A 23,216-nucleotide genomic window follows, 5' to 3' on the forward strand; every position below is an offset into this window, starting at 1 on the left:
AGGATGAGGGCTGCAGGAGGCAGCTGACTCCTGGCCCTGAGCAGCAGGCTATCAGGCATTTCATACCTGCTGGGGAAGGGTTCTCCTTCCCAAGGCCATGTCACTTTACTTGTCCCGGTGCCTGAAACTTTGGGCTTAGAGAGCCAGTCTATTCCTTGAGGTTTCCTCATGTGCTGGCCCTGGCCTCTTTCCTTCTCCCTCTCTGTGACTTTCCCTGAGAGTAGTTCCACTGGAGGATTTGAATTAACACGATTCACAGATCTTATGCAGAGTTACACCTCATTCCTTATGACTCAGGCATTTGAAGGAGCCAAAAGGGGGCTGATTCCTAGGAACTAGTGGCTGGTAGCCTTTCTGACACTTCCTGGAGGGTGATTCACTCAGGAAAAACACACGTCCTTACTTTGATCTTACAATTCTCCCGGAAGCCTCTCTGACCTCATGTCCACGCTTGGACCCTGGTACATTTCATTCCAGCCACTCCAGCCCCTGTGCTGTTCCTCAAACATGCTGCGCCAACACACGTGCTATTTATGCTCTCTACCTGGAATGTTCTTTTTCAAAGTGTCACGGTCAGCAACCTCACGTCAGGTCTTTACTCAAAAGTGACCTCATCCCTACCCCAATATTGATACCCACCTTGGGTTTTACTATTTTTCCTTAGCACTTATCACTATTCAACATACAACATATAACATACAACATATAAGCTCCATAACGGCAGAAACTTTGGTCTTGTTTGCCACTCCGTTCCCCAGCACGTAAAACAGTGCCTGGTAAAACATGAGTGACTCTGGTTGATAAGACTATATAACTGAAATTTGCTAAGAGGGTAGAACTTAAATGTTTCACCAGAGATATATATATACATACATACCTCTGTACATATGAAAAAAATCATTTGAAAAGAGAAAAGTAAACAAAAGAAAGTTTCAAAAACAAAACCTCAAAACGGTGCCTGGCACATAGCAGGTGCTCAATAAAATAGTTGTTAAGTGAATGAATAATATGTTCAGGGTGCTCAAAGAAGACCCCACCAATCGTCAAACCAGGAAGGAAGGGATTTGGTCTCAGCTTGTGTGTGGCTGAGGCATTTTCCAAGATGACCCAGAGCATCCAGGTTATTCCCTCCACCGCCAGGAATGGGTATCATATGATGGCACCAGGTGGGCTTAGAAGCTGACAAACCCTCTGCCAGGTAAGCACTGGCAAGAGCAGTGAAGCAGCAGTAGACAGGCTAATCCAAAAGATCCTGGTGGGGGCAGACATTTCCCCAGGATAAATGTTGGGCTTGTATCTTACCTGTAAAGGAAGGCTTCCATTGGTGACAGGACCCATAGCCAGTTGTCCTGGTTAATGGGCCTCTGTCATGCTGTTCATGAGGTTACAACCAACTGAAGTCAAGTGGATGAGAAGAAATGTGTCCTTTGCCCCTTTGCACACCCTCTCTGATAAGCACCTCAAACTCAGCTCATCCCAAACTGGTCACCCCCTGCCCCTAACCTGTTCCTTCAGGGTCCCCTATCTCAGTAACTAGTTCTACCATCTAGTCGGTACCCAGGCCTGAAACCTGCATCATCTTTAACTCCTTCTGCCTTCACCCCTTCTTGCTAATTCATCTCCAACCCTGTCAACCACCTTTTCACTCATTTGTTTAGCAAATATTCATTCATTCTGTGAGCGCTGTTGTCTCAAGTAGAATGCAAGCTCTGTGAAGCAGGGGATTTTGTCCTGTTCCCTGCTGTACCCTCAGAGCCTACAACAATGTATGGTATTTAGCAGGGACTTAATACATATTAGCAAAATGCATGATTATATTATTCAGGATAATATCCATTTGCTTTATTATGGCACACAGGCCTTTACACCTGGCCCGTCTTCCTCTCTAGCCACATTTCTCACTCTGACTTCTCATAATCCCCCAAATGCCCCATGTTCTCATGGTTTTGTACCTCTGTCCCTGGAATATCACCCCCTTCTCCTTCCTTGTCTAGCCAATTCCTACTCCTCTTTCAAAACTTGATCATGTCTTCCAGTAATCCTCTCCTCACCCCAACTGCCAGCTGGGTTAGGCATTTCTGGTTTTGTGCTTATTTACATCATAGCAATTATGGTGAATTATTCATATCATTATTAACAATTATCATTATTAACCAGTTATTGAACTCTTATTATTATCAGCCATTGTGCTAAACACCCTGCAAACATGATCTCATTCTACCCTTAAGACAGCCCTGCAAAGCAGGTATTATCCCCATTTGTCATGTTAAAAAATGAAATCTCTCTCAACCCCACTTCTCCCTATGGCTACCATCCCATACTTTTTGCTCCCTTTTATGGGAATAAAAGGTTGTATAATCTGGCTTCTAGCTAGACATCTAGTAGACACCTCCATTTTAACATGAGGAAAATGTTAAAATGCTCTGCCCCTCCAAAATTCCTCCCTTGTCCCCCTTTCCCCATCTCAGTTACTGGCAACACCATCCCTTCTGTTACTTAAGCTAAATATGCTGGAGGCATTCTCTACTCCACTTTCTTTCTTGCACCTCACCTCTGATCCATCAGCAAATCCTGTTGGCTCAGCCTTCAAAATATTTCCAGAATCCAACCACTTCCCATCACTTCCCTGACTACCACCCCAGGTTCCATTTTTACTTCTTGCTGGAAGTATTTTTTTTTTAATATTTATTTATTTATTTATTTGGTTGTGTGGGGTCTTAGTTGCAGCAGACGGGCTCCTTAGTTGCAGCACGTGGGCTCCTTAGTTGTGGCACGCGAACTCTTAGTTGTGGGATGCACGTGGGATCTAGTTCCCTGACCAGGGATCGAACTTGGGCCTCCAGCCCTTGGGAGCACAGAGTCTCATCCAGTGTGCCACCAGGGAAGTCCCTTGTGGAAGTATTGCAAGAGCCTCCCAACTAGTCCCCTGCTTGTACCCTTGCTCCTCAACATAGCAGCCAGTGATCCTGTTAAAACTTAGACCATGTCACTCCCTGGCCCAAAACCCTCCAATGACTTCCACTGTAGTCTAATAAAAGCCTGAGTCCCTCCAATGGCCTACAAGACCCTGTAAATCTGCTGCATCCCTACCCCTCAGACTTTATCTCCCACCATTTCTTCCTAGAACACCCCACCCCAGCCTCTCTGGCCTTCTGGTGTTTCTCAAACAGCAGGCCTGCTCCCACATCAAGGCCTTTACACTTGCTGTTCGCTCTTCCTGGAATGCTCTTTCCCCAAACACCTGCAGAGATCACCCACTCACTTTCTCCAGGTCTTTGTTCAAACATTACCTTCAGTGACACCTTTTATCAACTCCCCTCCTCCCCCCACCCCACAAACACCTCAGGCCCTCCTTTTTCTCTAAGACATGTATCACCATTTGATATCTGTTTTGTGTATTCTGACTGTCTATTTCCCACACTAGAATTTAAACTCCACGAGGCAGGGATTTTCTATCGTTTACTTACTAATGTGTTCCCCAGCACCTGGAGCAGAGCTTGGTACAGCGTGTGGGCACAGTATTTGCTGACTAAATGACAGATGGAGAAATAAAGGCTCAGTCAAGTTCCTTACCCGAGGTCTTCATAGTAAGTGGTGTGTTGCATTCTAGAGCCCTGCCCCGGATCTTAACCCTAAGTTATGCTTCCCTGTTTGTCAATCATCAGGCAGAGAGCCAGAAGGGAGCTCTGAGCTGAAGGCACAGGTTATTTGTTAACTGAGATGCCAGCTTCATCCTGCTCTCTGGGTAAGAACAGTCCTGGTTTCACAGGTTTATAGAACACATGGAGGTATCTTCCTACCTGTTTCTGGTCGTATTGTTTGGGAAACCCTCCTCCCTGGAAACTACGCTGGATAATAAGAGAAGAGCCAGAGGTTTCCCTATCCATATTGTCTGAATAGGGCTATACCATCCCATTATGGATTATTCCTGTTTTTCTACCAAACTGTACATAGCCTGACACAAGAGTTACTTGCTCACATCATCATGATCTTGAATCAGGAGTTTCTGGAAAGAAGTTCTCTGTACTTTTCTTTGTATAGCATCTATGACAGAACTGAAGGCCCTCAAGGTAAGCTTTCTACTAAGGTAAAGCTTATCTGCAAATGACGATAGAAAACTCAAAACAGTCAAAGCTACATAAAGTATATATGTATAAACGAATCCAAAAGATTGATGACCAAGACCAAGTGGAAAAAGGAGTCCTCAGGGAGGGGAAATACCACATAAAGGATTAGGGGTGAGCGTGAGAATATACAGGTAAAGGGCAAGCTGGAACCATCATTGATACTAAAGTCGTTGATTTAATCCCAGCTCCTATCCTAAACAGAGGTAGCATTTACTAGTAGCTCTCAGACTTCAGCAAAGAGCCAAGTCAGATAAAGGCAGTATGTACACACAACAAGGACTCTGCCTTAGATTCAGAGATAAACCCTACTGAGGTCATGCCATTTTATCTGAGGCCTTGATCTACTTCATTCTGCCCCCTGCACATCCACCAAATATTAGGGTGCAGAGTGCCACCTCTTTCCCTCCTTGGCTGACCTCTTTACTCCTTCCCCTGATTGGTCAATACCTCAGGAACCTACCAGTATCCTCTGGCCATCCCTACGCCTCCCATAAACTGTAGGTGACCAGGTCAAAACAATCACGTATTAAAAAGCTAGTGACTGGGACTTCCCTGGTGATCCAGTGGTTAAGACTCTGCGCTTCCACTGCAAGGGGCGCGGGTTCGATTCCTGGTCAGGGAACTAAGATCCTGCATGGCACGGGGTATGGCCCCCCCCCCCCCAAAAAAAGCTAGTTACTGCTGCCACACGGAAGGAAGACCAAAGAGGCAGCTGGAGCAGACCAAACAGGCCCAAGACAATGAGAGGTTATGGGAATGGGGAAGGAATGATTCTGAATGACACTTCTGAGGAAACATCAGCAAGAACCAGTGACACTCTGGGGTGGAGCAGGAGAAAGGCACTGAAGAGGACTCTGAGTGAGGTGCAGTGATGGTCCTGCCGCCACTCGGCACTCAGGCCGTTCCTTCACACTACCCTTCACGTAGTGGGTTGGCCAAAAGGTTCATTCTGTTTTTTCCGTAAGATGGCTCTAGTAGCACTTAGTTGTCTTTAACTTCATTCAAAACAATTTTGTTAGATTGTATGTGACAGGGCTGCAGCCCTGTCATTATCAGCGTGCATTTAAAAAAAGACTTATCAAAGTTGGTGAAATTTTATGTAGCCATTTTAATATTGAAGATGGAAGAAAAAAAGCAACATTTTCAGCATATTATGCTTTATTATTTCAAGAAAGGTAAAAACGCAACCGAAATGCAAAAAAAAAGATTTGTGCAGTGTATGGAGAAGGTGCCGTGACTGATCGGACGTGTCAACAGTGGTTTGCGAGGTTTCGTGCTGGAGATTTCTCAGTGGACGATGCTCCATGGCCGGGTAGACCAGTTGAAGTTGACAGCGATCAAATTGAGACATTAATTGAGAACAATCAACGTTATACCACGCGGGAGACAGCCGACATACTCAAAATACCCAAATCAAGCACTGAAAATCATTTGCACCAGCTTGGTTATGTTAATTGCTTTGATATTTGGGCTCCATATAAGTTAAGCGAAATAAAACTTCTTGACCATATTTCCACATGTGATTCTCTACTTAAATGTAATGAAAAGTTCCATTTTTAAAACAAATTGTGACGGGCGATGAAAAGTGGATACTGTATAGCAGTGTGGAATGGAAGAGATCGCGGGGCAAGCGAAATGAACCACCACCAACCACACCAAAGGCCGGTCTTCAGCCAAAGAAGGTGATGTTGTGTATATGGTGGGATGGGAAGGGAGTCCTCTATTATGAGCTCCTTTCAGAAAACGAAACGATTAATTCCAACAAGTACTGCTCCCAATTAGACCAACTGAAAGCAGCACTCAATGAGAAAAGTGTCCAGAATTAGTCAACAGAAAACGCATAATCTTCCATCAGGATAATCCAAGGCCGCGTGTTTCCTTGATGACCAGGCAAAACTGTTATAGCTTGGATGGGAAGTTCTGATTCATCCACCGTGTTCACCAGACATTGCACCTTCAGATTTCCATTGATTTTGGTCTTTACAAAATTCTCTTAATGGAAAAAATTTCAATTCCCTGGAAGACTGTAAAAGGCACCTGAAACAGTTCTTTGCTCAAAAAGATAAAACGTTTTGGGAAGATGGAATTATGAAGTTGCCTGAAAAATGGCAGAAGGTAGTGGAACAAAAGGGCGAATACAGTGTTCAATAAAGTTCTTGGTGAAAGTGAAAAATGTGTCTTTTATTTTTACTTAAAAACCGAAGGCACTTTTTGGCCAACCCAGTACTAGCACTTGGTTCCTCGAGGGTAATAAACATATATCTACTAGGTAACAAATGACAGACAAATTTTGTCAAATTAAAGACAAAGAACATCAATATGCATTGGCAATTTTTAATGTTTCACTTGTGCAGAGCTGAAATTTGTATTTAAAGGCACAGAAGGAAGGAAAGGCAGTTATCACAGCATGAGTTCACAGATGAAAGATGCTGGATCAAATCATAGCACTGTTCCTCTTTAGCCTTAGGAAAATAAATAATGCGGTACTAAACTAGATGTTTATTTTTATTGTATTTCCATGTAAAGACATCACCCAAATATCAGCTGAGCAAAAGACTTTCTGGCCAGATACCAAGCACGCACAGTTGATCCCACTTTGGAATAAATGCCCAGAAGATACACATCACCAGTGGGTGGGAGCTCTAGGCACAAAGTTGGGTCTCATTCAGAAAGTGGACAGAGATTTGAATCAGTCAAACATGCAGCTTCAAAAACTGGAAATCTTTCATGACATTTATTTTTAAAATAAAAATTGTCTGCATATCAAGAACTATAATTTTCTAAAATGGAATCAGGCCTGATTAAATAGCACTTATGACCTACTGATAAAAATTAGAAAAATAAAAACGGAAACTCTTCTGTCCTTGAAAGAGATAGAAAATTATATTTTTTCCTGTAACATCATAAAAGAATCATCAGTATTTCAATCTTATATCTCTTAAAATGTCATTTCTTCTTCTTTCCACATTCTCCCACTTTTAAAATAGCAAAGCCTGTTCAACATGGCAATTTCTGCTAAGTAAAAGGATGCACTGTTTATTGAATACAAGAGTATGAATGAGAAAAGGCTGAATGTTTAGAAAAATACTCGTTTACCCCTAATGGGATCATACCCACCAGGTGGAAAGAAAGAGACTTTCTTAAAAACAAAACCAAAACCCAGTGATTTAAAACTTTCTGCACATAATTTCTAATTTCAAAGCATTATTAGAAACTCCTGATCAGTGTATAGCAAGAGAGGGAACAGAGAAATTTGATAGAACAGGAGAGAGCATATTTCTAACTACTTTCATTTACAAAACATCAGCCTTACCAATTATTATCTTTCTTCCTTATTTAAAACACTGATTGGCCAGCTTAAATCATAACAGCATGAAAGTAAAAATAAGTCTCAACTTAGGTATGAGCACAGTGATTCAGGACCACTGTTTCTGCCTTACCGAGAGGATTCAGAGGTGGTGTTCCCTTTTAAACATATGCCCCCAAACCCCTTATATGCAGGTTCCATATAAGCATGTAAATAAAACAAGTTCTGTATTTTCTCAAGTAATTTTACAAGTTGATGGTAAACTAGATTTTAAAGATAAAACTATGCCTTTAAAAACATTAAGCCTCAAAATTTCATCCAGTGTTTTCTTTAAGAAATGGATTATTAAAATCATTTTTGAAATGAGATATTAAATGTATTTAAATCTTGGCTTTTCTGTACTTAATAATTTTTCTTAAAAAAAAAAAAATGTTTAAAAACATCAAGAGCCAGAACATGCTGCCAGGACAGAAATAATCAGAAATGTCTTCAGTTGCAGACCTTGGGCAACTCAGTCTTGTTTTGAATTTTTCAAAGCCTGAAGTCTCTCTAGTAGTGGAGGATGAGAATAATGCCACATAGAAAATAACCAGTCAGAAACAGGGAAACCCAAGTTATCTTTGTTTAGTTTGATTAAAGCAGAATATAAGTCTTTAGCCTTCCCAAGTTTCTTGGCAAATGCATCAGCTTGAAATTCAAATCTGCGGCTTAGGACTGTTAGGCAAAAAGAAAGAACCTGAAAAAGTAAATAAAAGTGTTTTAACCACTGCTCCCCTCTTTGTTGTCACTAAAGGTTTCATGAGCCAAAACTGTAGAGGAAGTTTGGCTCAGGATAAGAGAAACAGCAGGCCAAAAGAAAGATCACTCATATTTAGGGGACCTAGGGTGGGGGAATTATTAAAAATTGAGCCTTTTCCCCCCAAGCCAACAGACCAGAAACAGATATATATCCAAAGGAATGTCAGTCTTAACAAAGAAATACTAATATTTGAGAACCTGCCATGTGCTGGGCACTGAATTGACACTTTACATATTCTCCAACAATCCTACAAGGTAACTACTCTTACTCCTGTTTTATGGATGAGGAAGGTGTATCTCAGAGAGGTGAGATAACTTGCTTGTAGTCACACTGCTAGAAGGTGGCAGTGCTGAAATTCTTGATGATTCCAAAGCCCATGGACACTACCTTCCTCAGATACAGGTAAGATGTGGTGATTTATATTCAGACTCTTTTTTTTCTTTTTTTAAAAAATTCTTGCTCACTTATCCACCTTTAAATGATAACTGAGAACATTCTAATATATATATGTGTGTGTACACACACACACACATATATATATATATACTATAGCCACTAATGACAATCTCAAAATAGAATTTTCTAAAGTGTTCTGAGCTATGGTAGCTTCATCAGAATAAATGTTCAGTCCCTGAAGGTGACAACTATGAAGAGGACAAATTTCATCCGAAAATATAAATTTTGAGGGAAAAGTAATTTATTTGCATATTGAAGTATTACAGGTTGAATGACATGATGTCTGTTTCTTACCTTAAAATATGTCAGCAATAAAAAAAAAAAAAGTTTAAAAAGTCTCTCCTCTGTACCTCTTATTGCCACTAGCAGATATAGAGTTTCAACATAAAGTCTGGGAGTTCCTCATACCTTCTTAGATACGTTCAAAGCTAATATCTGAATTCTACCTGAAATTTCTTTCCAAATCTTGAATGTACTTTTTGGGACAGAATCATTAACTAGTATCTATCTATCTATCTATCTATCTATCTATCTATCTATCTATCTATCTATCTATCTATCTATCAATCTACCTATCTCCTGATTTCAAGTGTCCCAGGCTAACTGTTCCTTGAATCTCACTATAAGACATAAATAGAAACATAAGCAGATACTAACCCATACCTACCTACTCTGCTGTAGGTTTCCAAGCTCTTCTTGATGGGGCAATTTCCCCATTACCCAGGAAAATATGTCTTTCCTATCATGACCTCTTAAATGCTGACATTAAACATAAGATTTTCTGTTTAAATATTTAGTCTTTTTGAAATGAATCTCCGGGACTCACCAAGGTTTTTAAAACAGTTGCTAATATCTCACATTTCAAATTACTCTAATACCCCACATTTACTTAGATATTTTTTGAAGTGAACTCAACTACTCAATATAAGGAGACAAAGACAAAAACTGAGAGGCCAAATTAGATGCCCAAAGGAGAACCACTAACGTTACTGGTGCCTTACTTATAAGAGGACACTTATACTCAGTCAGAATCTAGTAACTTTTACTTAATGAGTTTGATTATCTGATTTCCCAGTCTACGACTGGTTGAAGAAGAAAATTATAAACAGATAATGACCATAACAGAAAGTTACACTGATATTAGCAAGGATTATCAGCCTGGCAGTGAGTGAAGAGATAAGAAAATTAGTTAAACAAATAAATAAACAAACAAACAGCATAACTGCTTAAAGAGCAAAGCAGTCTGGGGCATTTCATACATATAGCTCAGTGTCCTTAAGGCATTCCTGAATTGTGACTGAAGACAGAAATAACAGTTACCACTATAAGGTGTTCTATAACCTCTTTAAGAAGTAACAGTCTGTATACAGCATTTTATAAATATTCTCAGCAAAAGGTAAAATAAAAAATTAAAACATTTAGAGTTTAAAGGTAATAAATCTCAGTTCTCTGGAAAATGAATGTAGATTCTGTGGACAGCGCTATACAAACATTATCTATTCCTCTCCATTTTTCTTTGCTGGTGCCTTACACCCCAGCCCACCCCCACCTTTTACGGAGAAAGTTAAAACCTTAACTCTACAACCTGTCCCAAGAAAGAATTCTTCTGAATGGAGACATCTCAAGATCCCCGATACTATTTCTTGGCTTAATGTGGAAGCCTAATCAATTAGTATCAGGACATGTTGCCATCACTGGATTTATTCATATACAGTCTCATTAATCTATGTCTTATCACATATACGGAGTCCCCCTACTGAGTGGTTCTTAAACTACACTTATCATAAAACACCCAATTCTGATTCAGAGGGTCTGGTGTGGGATGCTAAGGCTATTATGAATCAGGTGGTCAGGGAATACAATCAGAGGAACACTGTCATACAGCCTCCCTTATCCAGTCATACTTACACTCAATTATTATTTGCTTTGTCCCCTCACACACAGAAGATTTTCACCCAAGCACTGGTGAATATGTGGTCTAGGACATAGCATTCCAATAGTTAATCTCCATCTACCAAGTCTCTAGGTACCTGTTATATCAAGGTTTTCACCACTAAAGTCTAATTCTCCACTTTTTTTTTTCCCTAACAGTATGCAAGCACTTATTATTTGGGATTGGGTTTTTCTGCTACTTTCTTATACTAGCTAGTATATCAAGGGACTAAAACTTTGTTTCATCTGCTTGTTAAAACTATAGTTTTGTTTTGTTTTTTCACTACCCTAAAGGTTCTAGATTTGAAATAGACAAGGGCATATGTGAGATAATTTTAAAGAGTATACGTTACCTCATTATAAGGTGAAAAAATAAACTGGAAGATGATCAATAGTCCAATTAGAGTGGGTTGGCTGTCATAAAAACCAAATGCAACAAAAAGCTCCTTTCGACCAATTAATACAGCAAACAAGAAAAAACACAGGAAAGAATTCATCTAGAAAGAAGGATACAAAATTTCTAAGTTATTTCTAAGCTGATTTCACTGTGGGATCAGTAGAACAAGACATCATGATGTGATTTTAAGAATGATGTTAGTGTAATCACAGAAAAAGTTATTTAGGTAGTTTTATAGTTTTACTTTTATTCTAGAAGGAGAGAGGGCCTGAGTTGAGGATATATATACTAATTCATTGTTAGTGGACAAATAATGGTTTAGCTGGATGATTAGGGCCTTGGAGCAAACTAGTGGATGGCTAACAAGAAGATCTGGAAAGAGGTATGTGGTAAAACTTCCAAAATTAGCCCAGAGTATGGTAATACTCAGGTCTAACGTGAATGTTCACCAAAAGCGTTCCACGGTAGAGGAGGCCCTGTCAGTGATCAGGTGGAGAAGATACCTGCTCTGTGGATGTTAGACAGCTTCTTTCCCTAGCCACTCTAGGACATGGTCAAGGGCTCATGAACAGAGTGGCCATGGTGATAGGGATGGAGTCAATGCATTAATCAACAACACAGACATCCCCCCACTGGCTCTTGCTGAGTGTCCAATTTTTCAGAAGAGGCAATCAACCCCAGCCCTGATGAGGTACCTCAGGGACCAGCCCACCACCCTCATGGTAGGCTGATTCTATTGGACCCCTTCCTTCATGAAAGGAGCAGTGATTTTCCTTATTAAACTGAATAACTTACATTAAACTTGGATTTGGACTTATTTAATGTCTTACTCACTGCCATGTATCCGTACAACATAGCTTCCAGCCAAGGAATTCATTTTTATACCTATAGATGTAAGGCAACAGGAAGGTACGTACAGGGGTCCACAAGTCTTCCCATATAATCCATCACCCAGAACCAGCTGGCCTTTTAGAAAGGTACAAAGACCCATTTAAGACTCAGTTGAGGCCATATATGCTCAGAACCAGTCAACAAAACACAGTGCTACTTCACTTAGAGCCTTAAAACTGTGGTCACTCTGTTGGTTTAGTGGTATTAATACCCAGAAGAGGAGTATTACAGAAATTATTATCTTCTTTATATTTACTACCTTTTCCAATTTTTTTTCGATGGGTATATAATGACTTTTTTAAAAGAGAAAAAATGTCCTTTAAAAAGTATTTTAAGGCCCAAGTTATCTGGGCTCACTCCTTTTGATCTTCACAGCTCCTTAGCTGAGTGACTCAGGAGGTGGTGATGATGATGATGATGATAGCAACAATAAATACTTATATAGTACTTACCATATTCCAGGTACTACTCCAAACTCTTTACATGTACTAACTCATTTAATTCTTACATCAGTCCTATGAGATATCATCACTCAATAAGGGAATGGAGGCAGAGAGAGGCTCAGGAACTTGCCTGAGGTCACACAGGTAGTAAGTCAGGGAGCCGTGATGTGAAGCCTGGCTACAGAGTCTGTCTTAACCTCTCTACTATATGAACTCTCATGCCTGCTATATTTATAATTTGACTATCCTGCCATAAAAAGAGAATTGTCACTCCAAACTTACCTGGCTAATAATGATATTTTTGACTGTGTGTCCCAACTTCCAGTGCCCCAGTTCATGGCCTAGCACAGCAAGCACTTCCTCATTTTTACATCCTTGTTTCTTATTCTGAATTGAAGAACAAATTGAAAATAAATTATCAACAAACTTCAAAAAGTTTATACCTTTTAACCCAGAAAGAGCCCTTCTTAGATTCTAACTTAAGAAAACAATCGGACTTTTGTGCAGAACTGTTCATTCACTTAACAAAACATTCCCTGAACCACTCCACATTAAACACCGGGTTAAGCTTGAACACAGAATCATGAACAAGACAGACATATTCTGACTTCATGAGTCTACTTTAGATTAGAAAAAATATAAATCTTTATCAATAGGACAATAGTTAAATAAATCATGACACAGTCATGTGACAGCCATATTATAAACCCATTAGAAATTTTGCTTTCAAAGATTATGTTGCAACATGGGAAACTGCTCATGATAGTGCCAAATAACATTTATGTTATACATCCACTAGATGTATATCCACTAGATGTTTTCAAAGATTATGTTCTGACATGGGAAAATGGTTCATTAGGTGAAGAAGGCAGGAAACAAAACTAAAAATATATAGTATGATTCCAATTATGAAAAAATGCAAATGTGTATGTAAAAGTACACAAATATAGAAAACAGACTGAAAGTATATCAAAATGTCAACAATAGTTTTTCTATATGGTAGAATTACAGTGATGTTTATTTTATATCTTTCCTATTTTCCAAATTATCTACTAATAAGCACATATCACTTATGACCTCCAAAAACACCAGGAAATGCTATTTAAAAAACTGAGACTTCCAAGCTAAGATGGCAGAGGGAACATTCACATCTAATTTTATTCCCTCTAAAAACTCCAGTAAAACTACAATCAAGAGTTGTTTTTTTTAAGATATAAACCCACAAGGATAGGGAAAACAGGTGACGTGGCAATAGCAACAACATTTTGGAAGCAGGAAAGCAGACAAATGATAATGGACTAGGCAGGCCAAAGAAAGTTACATCATAAGCTAGCAGTGGAGATAAGAGAACCAGCCTGATTTACACTGGCTGAGAACACTGATTAACACTGAGAGTCTTTAAAGGGCTCGAGAACAAACAGTACCAGGTAATTCTGGAACTGGGGAACAGGAGGTGGTGGCTGAAATAAGAATTGAGAGCTGTTTGAGAAATGGTTAAAGCTCCAGATTCCTTCTCCAACTCCACACCAAAAGGCAATTGCTCCTCCCTCGTTCTGGCAAAAGCCTGAAAGCTCATTCTCCCTGGATAGGGCAAAAGAAAAGGACACTTCAACTGGGAGTTCGACATAGTTGAGGGCCTGGGTACACTAGCAACAGACCATGTATTTGCTTACCTAATGGTATGGTACACTGAACACTGAGAACTCCCTCTCCCAAACTAGTCCTCTCCCCATACCTGGCTCCCAGATAACTACCCACCAGGCAAAAGATTAGAAGAGTACTTCCTGGGAACTGACCATTCTACCAGGAAAGACCTGAAGATACTAACAGCAGGTATTCCTCAACTACAAGCACACCCAAGCCAAGCTACAGTGAAGCTCAAAGTTGATAAGCCTTATCTATAGGCTCAGAGATTCCAATCAGGTTTTCAGTCCCATTCCTTTACTAAGGAGTACAGGAACAAGGATTATCAGGTATACAAGGTAAGCTGTTAAGATGGAAGACCAGATACAGAAAAAATGCAGTATGGAAGAAACAGAAATTATAGAAGGAGAAAATTCAGAGTAAGATATTACATTTGTGGAAAAACAGAGGATACTGTAAAAATGGGAAATTCAGAGAAAAATAAATCTTGAAAATTAAAGCTTAATAGAATGACTGGAAGGACTTCCCTGGTGGCGCAGTGGTTAAGAATCCGCCTGCCAATGCAGGGGACACGGATTCGAGCCCTAGTCTGGGAAGATCCCACATGCTGCGGAGCAACTAAGCCTGTGCACCACAACTAATGAGCCTGCACTCTAGAGCCCGCGAGCCACAACTACTGAAGCCCACGCGCCTAGAGCCTGTGCTCCGCAACAAGAGAAGCCACCACAATAAGAAGCCCGCACACAGCAAGGAAGACCCAATGCAACCAAAAATAAATAAATAAATTTATTTTTAAAAAAAAAACATTGGGAGATGATGGAATCTCCCAGAAAATAGAAGAAATAAAGAAATGGAAAAGCAGGGGAGAAAAGCTAAGAAAGTTCAGTATAAGGAAGCCAACATTCAAATAATAGGAACTCTGAAAAGAGAGAATAAAAAAATGGAGAGGAGAAAATCATCAACAAAACAATTCCAGAAAGTTTCCTAGAACCAAAGAACCTCAGTTTCCAAATTAAAAGGGTCCAATGCATACCCAGCACAATGGGTAAAAACAGACCCACTATGTTGTACATTTGAAACTAATATAATATTGCAAAATCAACTATTCTTCAATTTTAAAAAAAGGCTCACAACAAGGCATGTGAAATTTCAGAACACAGAGAAAGGATCCAACAATTTTCTAGAAGCGTAAAAATTAAGGTAACATACTAAGGATAAGTAAACTGAATGGTTTCAGACACCTCACCAGCAATGTTGAAATCAAGAAGACGATGGAGAGAGTTCCCTGGCGGCCTAGTGGTTAGGATTCCGGGCTTTCACTGTTGCAGCCCAAGTTCAATCCCTGGTAGGGGAACTGAGATCCCACAAGCTGTGTGGCGCGTCCAAAAAAATTAATTAATTAATTTTTAAAAATAAAAATAAAGCAATTTAAAAAAAAAGATGATGGAACAATGCCTTCACGATCTTGAAGAAAAAGTATTTCCAATCTAGAAATCTAAACCCCAGTCAAAGTGACAGAATAAAATGTGACAGAAAAGTGAAGGCATTTTGATGCAAGAACTCAAAAACTTTACTATGCAGTCTTTCTCAGGAAGGTACTGGATTGAGGATGTTCTTTACCAAAATGAAGGAGTAAATTAAGGAACAAAAAGTCATGGAGGGCTTCCCTGGTGGCGCAGTGGTTGAGAATCTGCCTGCTAATGCAGGGGACACGGGTTCCAGCCCTGGTCTGGGAAGATCCCACATGCTGCGGAGCAGCTGGGCCCGTGAGCCACAACTACTGAGCCTGCGCGTCTGGAGCCTGAGCTCCGCAACAAGAGAGGCCACAATAGTGAGAGGCCCGCGCACCATGATGAAGAGTGGCCCTCGCTTGCCGCAACTAGAGAAAGCCCTAGCACAGAAACGAAGACCCAACATAGCAATCAATCAATCAATAAATAAAATCTTTAAAAAAAAAAAAAGAAAAGGATACAAATTAAAAAAAAAAAAAAAAGTCATGGAATACAGAACACAGGAGACCCAATGCAGGAGAGAAGTGAAGGAAATCTCTAATGGTAAAGGGCAACCCCAGAATGACATCTATACACCAGGTAGAGAGGGTAACCCATCCAGATTTGAACAGTGTAGCTCGAAAGAAAATCTGTTGAGGGCTGCCATGATCACACTCTCAGTCACCACACCATCTTTTTAACCTGAAGAAACTAGCAGAAGACGTACACTATCAAGAGAACACAGCAAATCAACATGGAATCAAGGATGAGCACAAGGGAAGTCCAGTATGAGAGTTGAAGAGCAGGGCTTCAGAGAAACCACCCCAAAGAAAGAAAACAGAGATCTCTCTCGGGGTGTGGCAGGGATGAGGGGGACTAAAACTAATAAGGTTAATGATGCAATTAAACTTGAGGAAATTATACTGAAAGACAGCAGAAGTCGTGAGAAGAATTAGCAAAAAGATAAAAGGAAAACTAAGCACACTTTTAAAAAAAAGCAATTATTAAGCAAAAAAAAGGTAAGGCATGCTCAGCAGTGAATAGGTACAATGCTGTTTTACAATAATGTTTACAAAAATGTTTTGATTCTGATTAAACCAAGAACTGTAACAGGACTATACTGGAAGAATTGAGGGAAGGGAGGAGCAGAGCGGATGTTAGGACAAGAGCGAAATCCTCATCTACCGTAAGTGAAAGTCAAGAGATATAGTGTCAGTGGTTAAGACTCTGCGCTTCCGCTGCAGGGGGTGCGGGGTGGATCCCTGGTTGGGGAAATTAAGATGTCACATGCCGTGCGGTGCAGAAAAAAAAAAAAAAAAGAGAGATAGTGTCAATAAATAATAGTACACATACAATATAGAAAAATGATATGTGTAAATGTCAGAAGAAGCTAAAAGAGTTGCAGTCTGTGGGGAAAGGGCCCTGGCAGGACGTGAGCAGCACAGAGAAGCGAGAAACATGAAACTGCTATATTTTATTATATGCTTTTTTTGTACTCTGAACTTTTAAACAATATGTTTGTGTTACTTTAATAAAGTAAAATTTAATGTTAAAATTTATTGGAGCTCTGCTTCCTTAACTTTATTATAGCCTCTCAAACCAACATTACAAATATATATGTAAATACATACATACACACACACACGCATACATATTTTTTCTTCCTTCAACACATATAAAGAATAGTCCAGGAAAGATTAAAAAAGTAACAACAAAGTTGCTAACATTTATTAAACAGTGACTATGTACCAGGTCCTCTGTGCTAAATACTGTATTATAACTCATTTATACATCATAATCACAATATGAGATAAGTACACTTATTACTGCCCTTTAAAGATGAGAAAATCTAGACAACTGATGGGAACATACTGTATAGCACAGGGAACTCTACCTAATGCACTGTGGTAACCTAAATGGGAGGGAGGTCCAAAAGGGAGGGGATATCTGTATGTGTATGGCTGATTCATTTTCTTGTGCAGTGGTGGCTAACACAACATTGTAAAGCAATTAATTAATAAAAATTAATTTAAAAAATTAAAAAATTTAAAAAATAAAGAGAAAATCTAGGTACAGAGAAATTAACTAATTTTCCTATGGCCACACAGCCAATAAATAGAAAACCTGGGATGTGAAGCCAAGTAGTCTGATGCCAGAGACCTGTGCTTTCAACTTTCACACAACTATAGATATAAAAGTAAATTATTCAACATTTATCAAATAAACAATTTTTTAGTTAACAGATATGTAATCATTTGCATATTATTATAGTACTGCTTTAAAAATAACTAAACATAGGGAATTCCCTGGTGGTCCAGTGGTTAGGACTCCATGCTTCCACTGCAGGGGGCACAGGTTCGATCCCTGGTCTGGGAACTAAGATCCTGCATGCTGCATAAAAATAAATAAATTAAATAAATAAATAAAATAAAATAACTAAACCTAAATGGTAGGTGGTCATATGAATGATAAAATATAATGTTTACAAAGCCAAATAAAATTCTCACTGTTTATACTTTCCAGATTCAATTTAAATAGTGCCAAGACACAATGAACAATTTAATCTTATACACACACTCTCACATGTGCATACCCACATTCACTCACCAACACACACATACTCTGAAAAACATCTAAAAATGCTTAATAAGGTAAAACAAATATCCTTTAAACATACAGTTTAGTTTATTTTAAAGTAAGAAAAAGCCAAAGGTGAGGAGTTGAAATTAACATCCCTTGCATAATCCCATGAAGGGGTATACTCTGAGTCAAAGAGTGAGCCAGAAAAAAAAAAAAATGCTGGCAAAGTAACCCAACTGTGTCAAGCTCATCTAAAGTGGAAAAAAAAGAAAAGTCTCCATTAAAATTCAAAAACATTATCTGCATGGTCCAGAAAACCCCAAGATGAGATGTTAAAGTGCTTCTGGCTTGGTAGCACTGGGGCCAACTGATAGAAGCAAATACAAATCCTCTATTGAGGAATGTACCCTAAACCCAGACCCTTCAAGATTCCCGAAGATTAAGATCATTGACCTATTATGAGTTCACAATAAAAATTACCAAATACTTCAGAAAACAAGCCACAATGAGTAAGAGTTAGCAGAAACAATATGGAGCTGCATTAGCTCCTTAAGACTTCAGATACTGGAATTATCAGATACAGAATAAAAAATAAGCATGTTTTATACAAACAAGGGAACTAAAAACATAAGGAAGGAATAAGAGACTACCAGAAACGGCTGATTTGAAAAAGAACCAATTAGAACTTTAAAACACAATGGACTGGTTAAAGAACAGATTAAATATAACTAAAGAAAGAATCCATGAACTGGAGTGTAGAGCTGAAAAATTACAGAATGCAGCTCCAAGAGACAAATATAGAAGAGTGGTTAGCACCCATGGGAGACAGAATGAGATGGTATAACATTCATCTAATTGGAATTCCAGAAAGATAGACTAGGGAGAACGGGAAAGAAGGAAAACTTTAGATAATGGCAAAGAATTTTTAAAACTTCAGGAAAGATATGAGTCCTTAGATTTAGGAACCACAGTATATCCCAAGCAGGACTGGGATAAAGAAGTCTGTACTTTCACAATACGAAAATCAAAGAAAAATCTTAAGAATAACCAGAAAGAACTAAAAAAAAAAAAAAAAAGACAATAAGCTCAGAGCAGACTTTTTTTTCTTTTTTTTTTGGCCATGTGGCAGGCAGGATCTTAGTTCCCCAACCAGGGATCGAACCCATGGCCCCTGCAGTGGAAGCGCGGAGTCCTAAGCACTGGACTGCCAGGGAATTCTCACAGAGCAGACTTTTTCAACAGGAACAAAGGAAATCAGAACAGAATAGAAAAAAATAAATAAACAAATATTAGGATGCTAGGATAAATAGCTGTCAATCTTGAATTGATATCTAGAATGAGAGTGATATACAAACAAAAACAGGGACTCACCTGGTGGCACAGTGGTTAAGAATCCGCCTGCCAATGCAGGGGACATAGGTTCAAGCCCTGGTCGGGGAAGATCCCACATGCCGCGGAGCAACTAAGCCAGTGCGTCACAACTACTGAGCCTGAGCTCTATGACCTGCGAGCCACAACTACTGAGCCGGTGTGTCACAACTACTGAAGCCTGCGCACCTAGAGCCTGTGCTCCACAACAAGAGAAGCCACTGCAATGAGAAGGCCGCATACCACAACGAAGAGTAGCCCCTGCTCGCTGCACCTAGAGAAAGCCCGCGTGCAGCAACAAAGACCTAATGCAGCCAATAAATAAATAAATAAATAAAACAAAAACAACTTTCCAAAGAAATTTCTAAAGCATATACTCTGGAAGAAGCAAAGTAATTTCTAAAAGGAATACGGAATGGTAAGCAAAGACACAGGTAAGCACATAGGTAAACTTAAATAATGATTGTATAAAATAATAATAATGCTAATTTTAGGGGTAAAAAATAAACAAGATAAAACTAAAACATAATATGAAGGGGGTATAACTAGATCAAAGTGTTTATTTAAGGTTCCTGGATTGTTCAGGAAGCAGTGAAGATACTGTATATTTTAAGATTTTAGGTTATATGGGCATGATTTATTTTTAACAGCAACCATTAAAAGAATAGTCATATATGAACCTTCAAACCTTAATGACAACCCAAATATCATTTTTTAAAAACCTTCAATAAGTTCTAAAAATAAAGCAAGAGGAGGATGTGTGTGTATATGTTTGGGGTGGAGGTGGGGGGGATATGAAAAGGATAGAGGGGAAAAAAGGCATAAAATAATATGGTAAAAATAATTCCAAATATATCAGTAATCACAATATACATGAATGAATAAAGCTTGTCAAAAAAAAAGACAGTGAGTGTTAGATTGGATTTAAAAGCAACCATAACAACAAAGTCTATGTATGAGACATCTAAAATATAAAAACAGTAAGGTTAAAAGTAAAAGGATGAATGTGATATGGTGATGGTTGCACATTATATACTAAAAACCACTGAACTGTACACTTAACCAAAACATAAAACAGAAGCAATATTGTAACAAATTCAATAAAGACTTTTAAAAAATGGCCCACATCAGGGACTTCCCTGGTAGTGCAGTGGATAAGACTCCATGCTCCCAATGCAGGGGGCCTGGGTTCAATCCTTGGACAGGGAACTAGATGCCACACGCATGCCACAACTAAGAGTTTGCCTGCCGCAACTAAGAAGCCCGCATGACGCAACTAAGACCTGGCGCAGCCAAGATAAAAAAAATTTATTAAAAAGTAAATATTTTTCGGGACTTCCCTGGTGGCTCAGTGGTTAAGAGGTGGATGGAGTTAGAGTCTGTCATACAGAGTGAAGTAAGTCAGAAGGAGAAAAACAAATACAGTATGCTAACACATATATATGGAATCTAAGGAAAAAAAAAAAGGTCATGAAGAACCTAGTGGCAAGACGGAAATAAAGACACAGACCTACTAGAGAATGGACTTGAGGATATGGGGAGGGGGAGGGGTGAGATGTGACAGGGTGAGAGAGTGTCATGGACAATATATACACTACCAAATGTAAAATAGATAGCTAGTGGGAAGCAGCCGCATAGCACAGGGAGATCAGCTCGGTGCTTTGTGACCACCTAGAGGGGTGGGATAGGGAGGGTGGGAGGGAGGGAGATGCAAGAGGGAAGAGATATGCGAACATATGTATATGTATAACTGATTCACTTTGTTATAAAGCAGAAACTAACACACCACTGTAAACAAATTATACTCCAATAAAGATGTTTAAAAAAAAAAAAAAAAAAGAATCTGCCTGCCAATGCAGGGGACACGTGTTCGAGCCCTGGTCCGGGAAGATCCCACATGCCGCAGAGCAACTAAGCCCGTGCGCCACGACTGCTGAGCCTATGCCCTAGAGCCCGCGAGCCACAACTACTGAGCCCGCAAGCCACAACTACTGAAGCCCGTGCACCTAGAGCCCGTGCTCTGCAACAAGAGAAGCCACCGCAATGAGAAGCCCGCACACTGCAACGAAGAGTAGCCACTGCTGACTGCAACTAGAGAAAGCCCGTGCGCAGCAACTAAGACCCAACGCAGCCAAAAATTAATTAATTAATTACTTTAAAAAATAAAGTGTGTTGCTATTTAAAAATAGATATTTAAAAAATATTCTTGTTTTAAAAAAAATAAACAAAATAATAAAAAAGCTTCATCTATGGGACACATATCTATCCCGCAACAATTACACAATGTATACCCTAGAAAGTGAAGGCTAACAGTTTTGAAATAAACTCCAGCTACTTAAAAGAGTGAAGTACAAAAAAAAAAGAGACAAAAAGGGAATTTATTTTGTTTTATACACCTTAGAAAAATGCAACCTAATGGAAACACAGGCAGCAAGATACTGGAATCTAGATATTCTACCACTTTTCCACTCCTTCACCAATTCCTCATTTTTAAGGAAAATGACCACTTAAAAATGAGGCTGGGTAGATGCATGAAAAAGAGGGATAGATTAAAATGACTGGCAAGATAGCATTTACATTTATTATCTCTCTTCCTTTTAAACATCAGTATTTAGGTCAGAATACATTTGGTAGAGAAAGTAAAGAATGAGATAACTAGCCTAGTTTCTTAAATGGCTAAGAGACACGTGTACCTGTACCTTCAGGGAATGGCCATCAAGAGGGAATAACGAACAAAGCACCAATTAATAGACATGTATTCTAAGGGGGAAATTAAGAGGTGCAGCTGAAGATTTATATACAAAAATATTCATTGCAAGAATATTTTTAACAGCAAAACACTGGAAACAACCCATATACCCAATAAGAGGAGAATGATTTTATTTTATTAATTAATTAATTAATTTATTTATTCATTTATTTATTTATTTTTGGCTGCTTTGGGTCTTCGTTGCTGTGTGCGGGCTTTCTCTAGTTGCGGCGAGCGGGGGCTACTCTTCATTGCAGTGTGCGGGCTTCTCATTGCGGTGGTTTCTCTTGTTGCGGAGCACAGGCTTTAGGTGCGCAGGCTTCAGTAGTTGTGGTACGTGGGCTCTAGAGCACAGGCTCGGTAGTTGTGGCGCATGGGCTTAGTTGCTCCGCAGCATATGGGACTTTCCCGGACCAGGGCTCAAACGCATGTCCCCTGCATTGGTAGGCGGATTCTAACCACTGCACCATCAGGGAAGTCCCGAGGAGAATGATTTTAAAAAATGATGGTTTATAAAGACTAGAAATATATATAGTAAGATGTTTATGGTTAGTTGGATTTTTCATGTTTTCTAATTTGTCTATTAGTTTAATAATAAGCAAAATAGGCTGCTTTGTTTAACAATAATGATAACAGTTCCCACTCATTAAATGGTCTATGTACTAGATACTGTATTATTAGATATTTTACATACAGTTTGTTAATCTCCACTACTAGAAGGCAGCTATCATTAGCCTCATTTTATATAAAGTAACACAGTCTTTAGGCTTCTATTTTCACTAGTTACCTGCTTCCCAGTATGAGCTATGAATTAATTCTTCTATAAAACAAGCAGGTCTCTATTAGATAACATAGGCTCTTGTCTCTTGGTTTGATGTCTGGGTTTAGGAAGTTATTCAGAACTGCATGGAGTCACATTCAAAGATATGGAATGAAAAGAGCTTTAATAAGGGTCACTTTCTGCAGAAAGGAGACTTGTTTATTGGTGGTAGATTCTTAGACAAAACTGGATTTTCTTTTCTTCCCATGCAAA

The 23,216-nt window shown here is 39.2% G+C and overlaps 1 protein-coding gene across 2 annotated transcripts in view; it reads right to left on the minus strand.

Moving 5' to 3' along the window:
* Positions 1-5,292: 5,292 nt before the first annotated feature.
* Positions 5,293-23,216, minus strand: part of ZMPSTE24 (zinc metallopeptidase STE24) — a 50,523-nt gene continuing 32,599 nt past the window's right edge. Inside the window, exons 8-10 of one of the 2 annotated variants that reach the window (XM_061186733.1) lie at positions 12,635-12,739; positions 10,975-11,118; positions 5,293-8,170 (exon numbers count right to left, since the gene is read on the minus strand). In XM_061186733.1, coding sequence (XP_061042716.1) covers positions 7,946-8,170; positions 10,975-11,118; positions 12,635-12,739 — 474 coding nt within the window. In that variant the 3' untranslated portion in view covers positions 5,293-7,945. The remainder of the gene's footprint in view (positions 8,171-10,974; positions 11,119-12,634; positions 12,740-23,216) is intronic. The other variant, XM_061186734.1, reaches the window with a different exon arrangement.

Source organism: Eubalaena glacialis, chromosome 3, assembly GCF_028564815.1.
Source record: "Eubalaena glacialis isolate mEubGla1 chromosome 3, mEubGla1.1.hap2.+ XY, whole genome shotgun sequence".
Classification (NCBI taxonomy): domain Eukaryota; kingdom Metazoa; phylum Chordata; class Mammalia; order Artiodactyla; family Balaenidae; genus Eubalaena; species Eubalaena glacialis.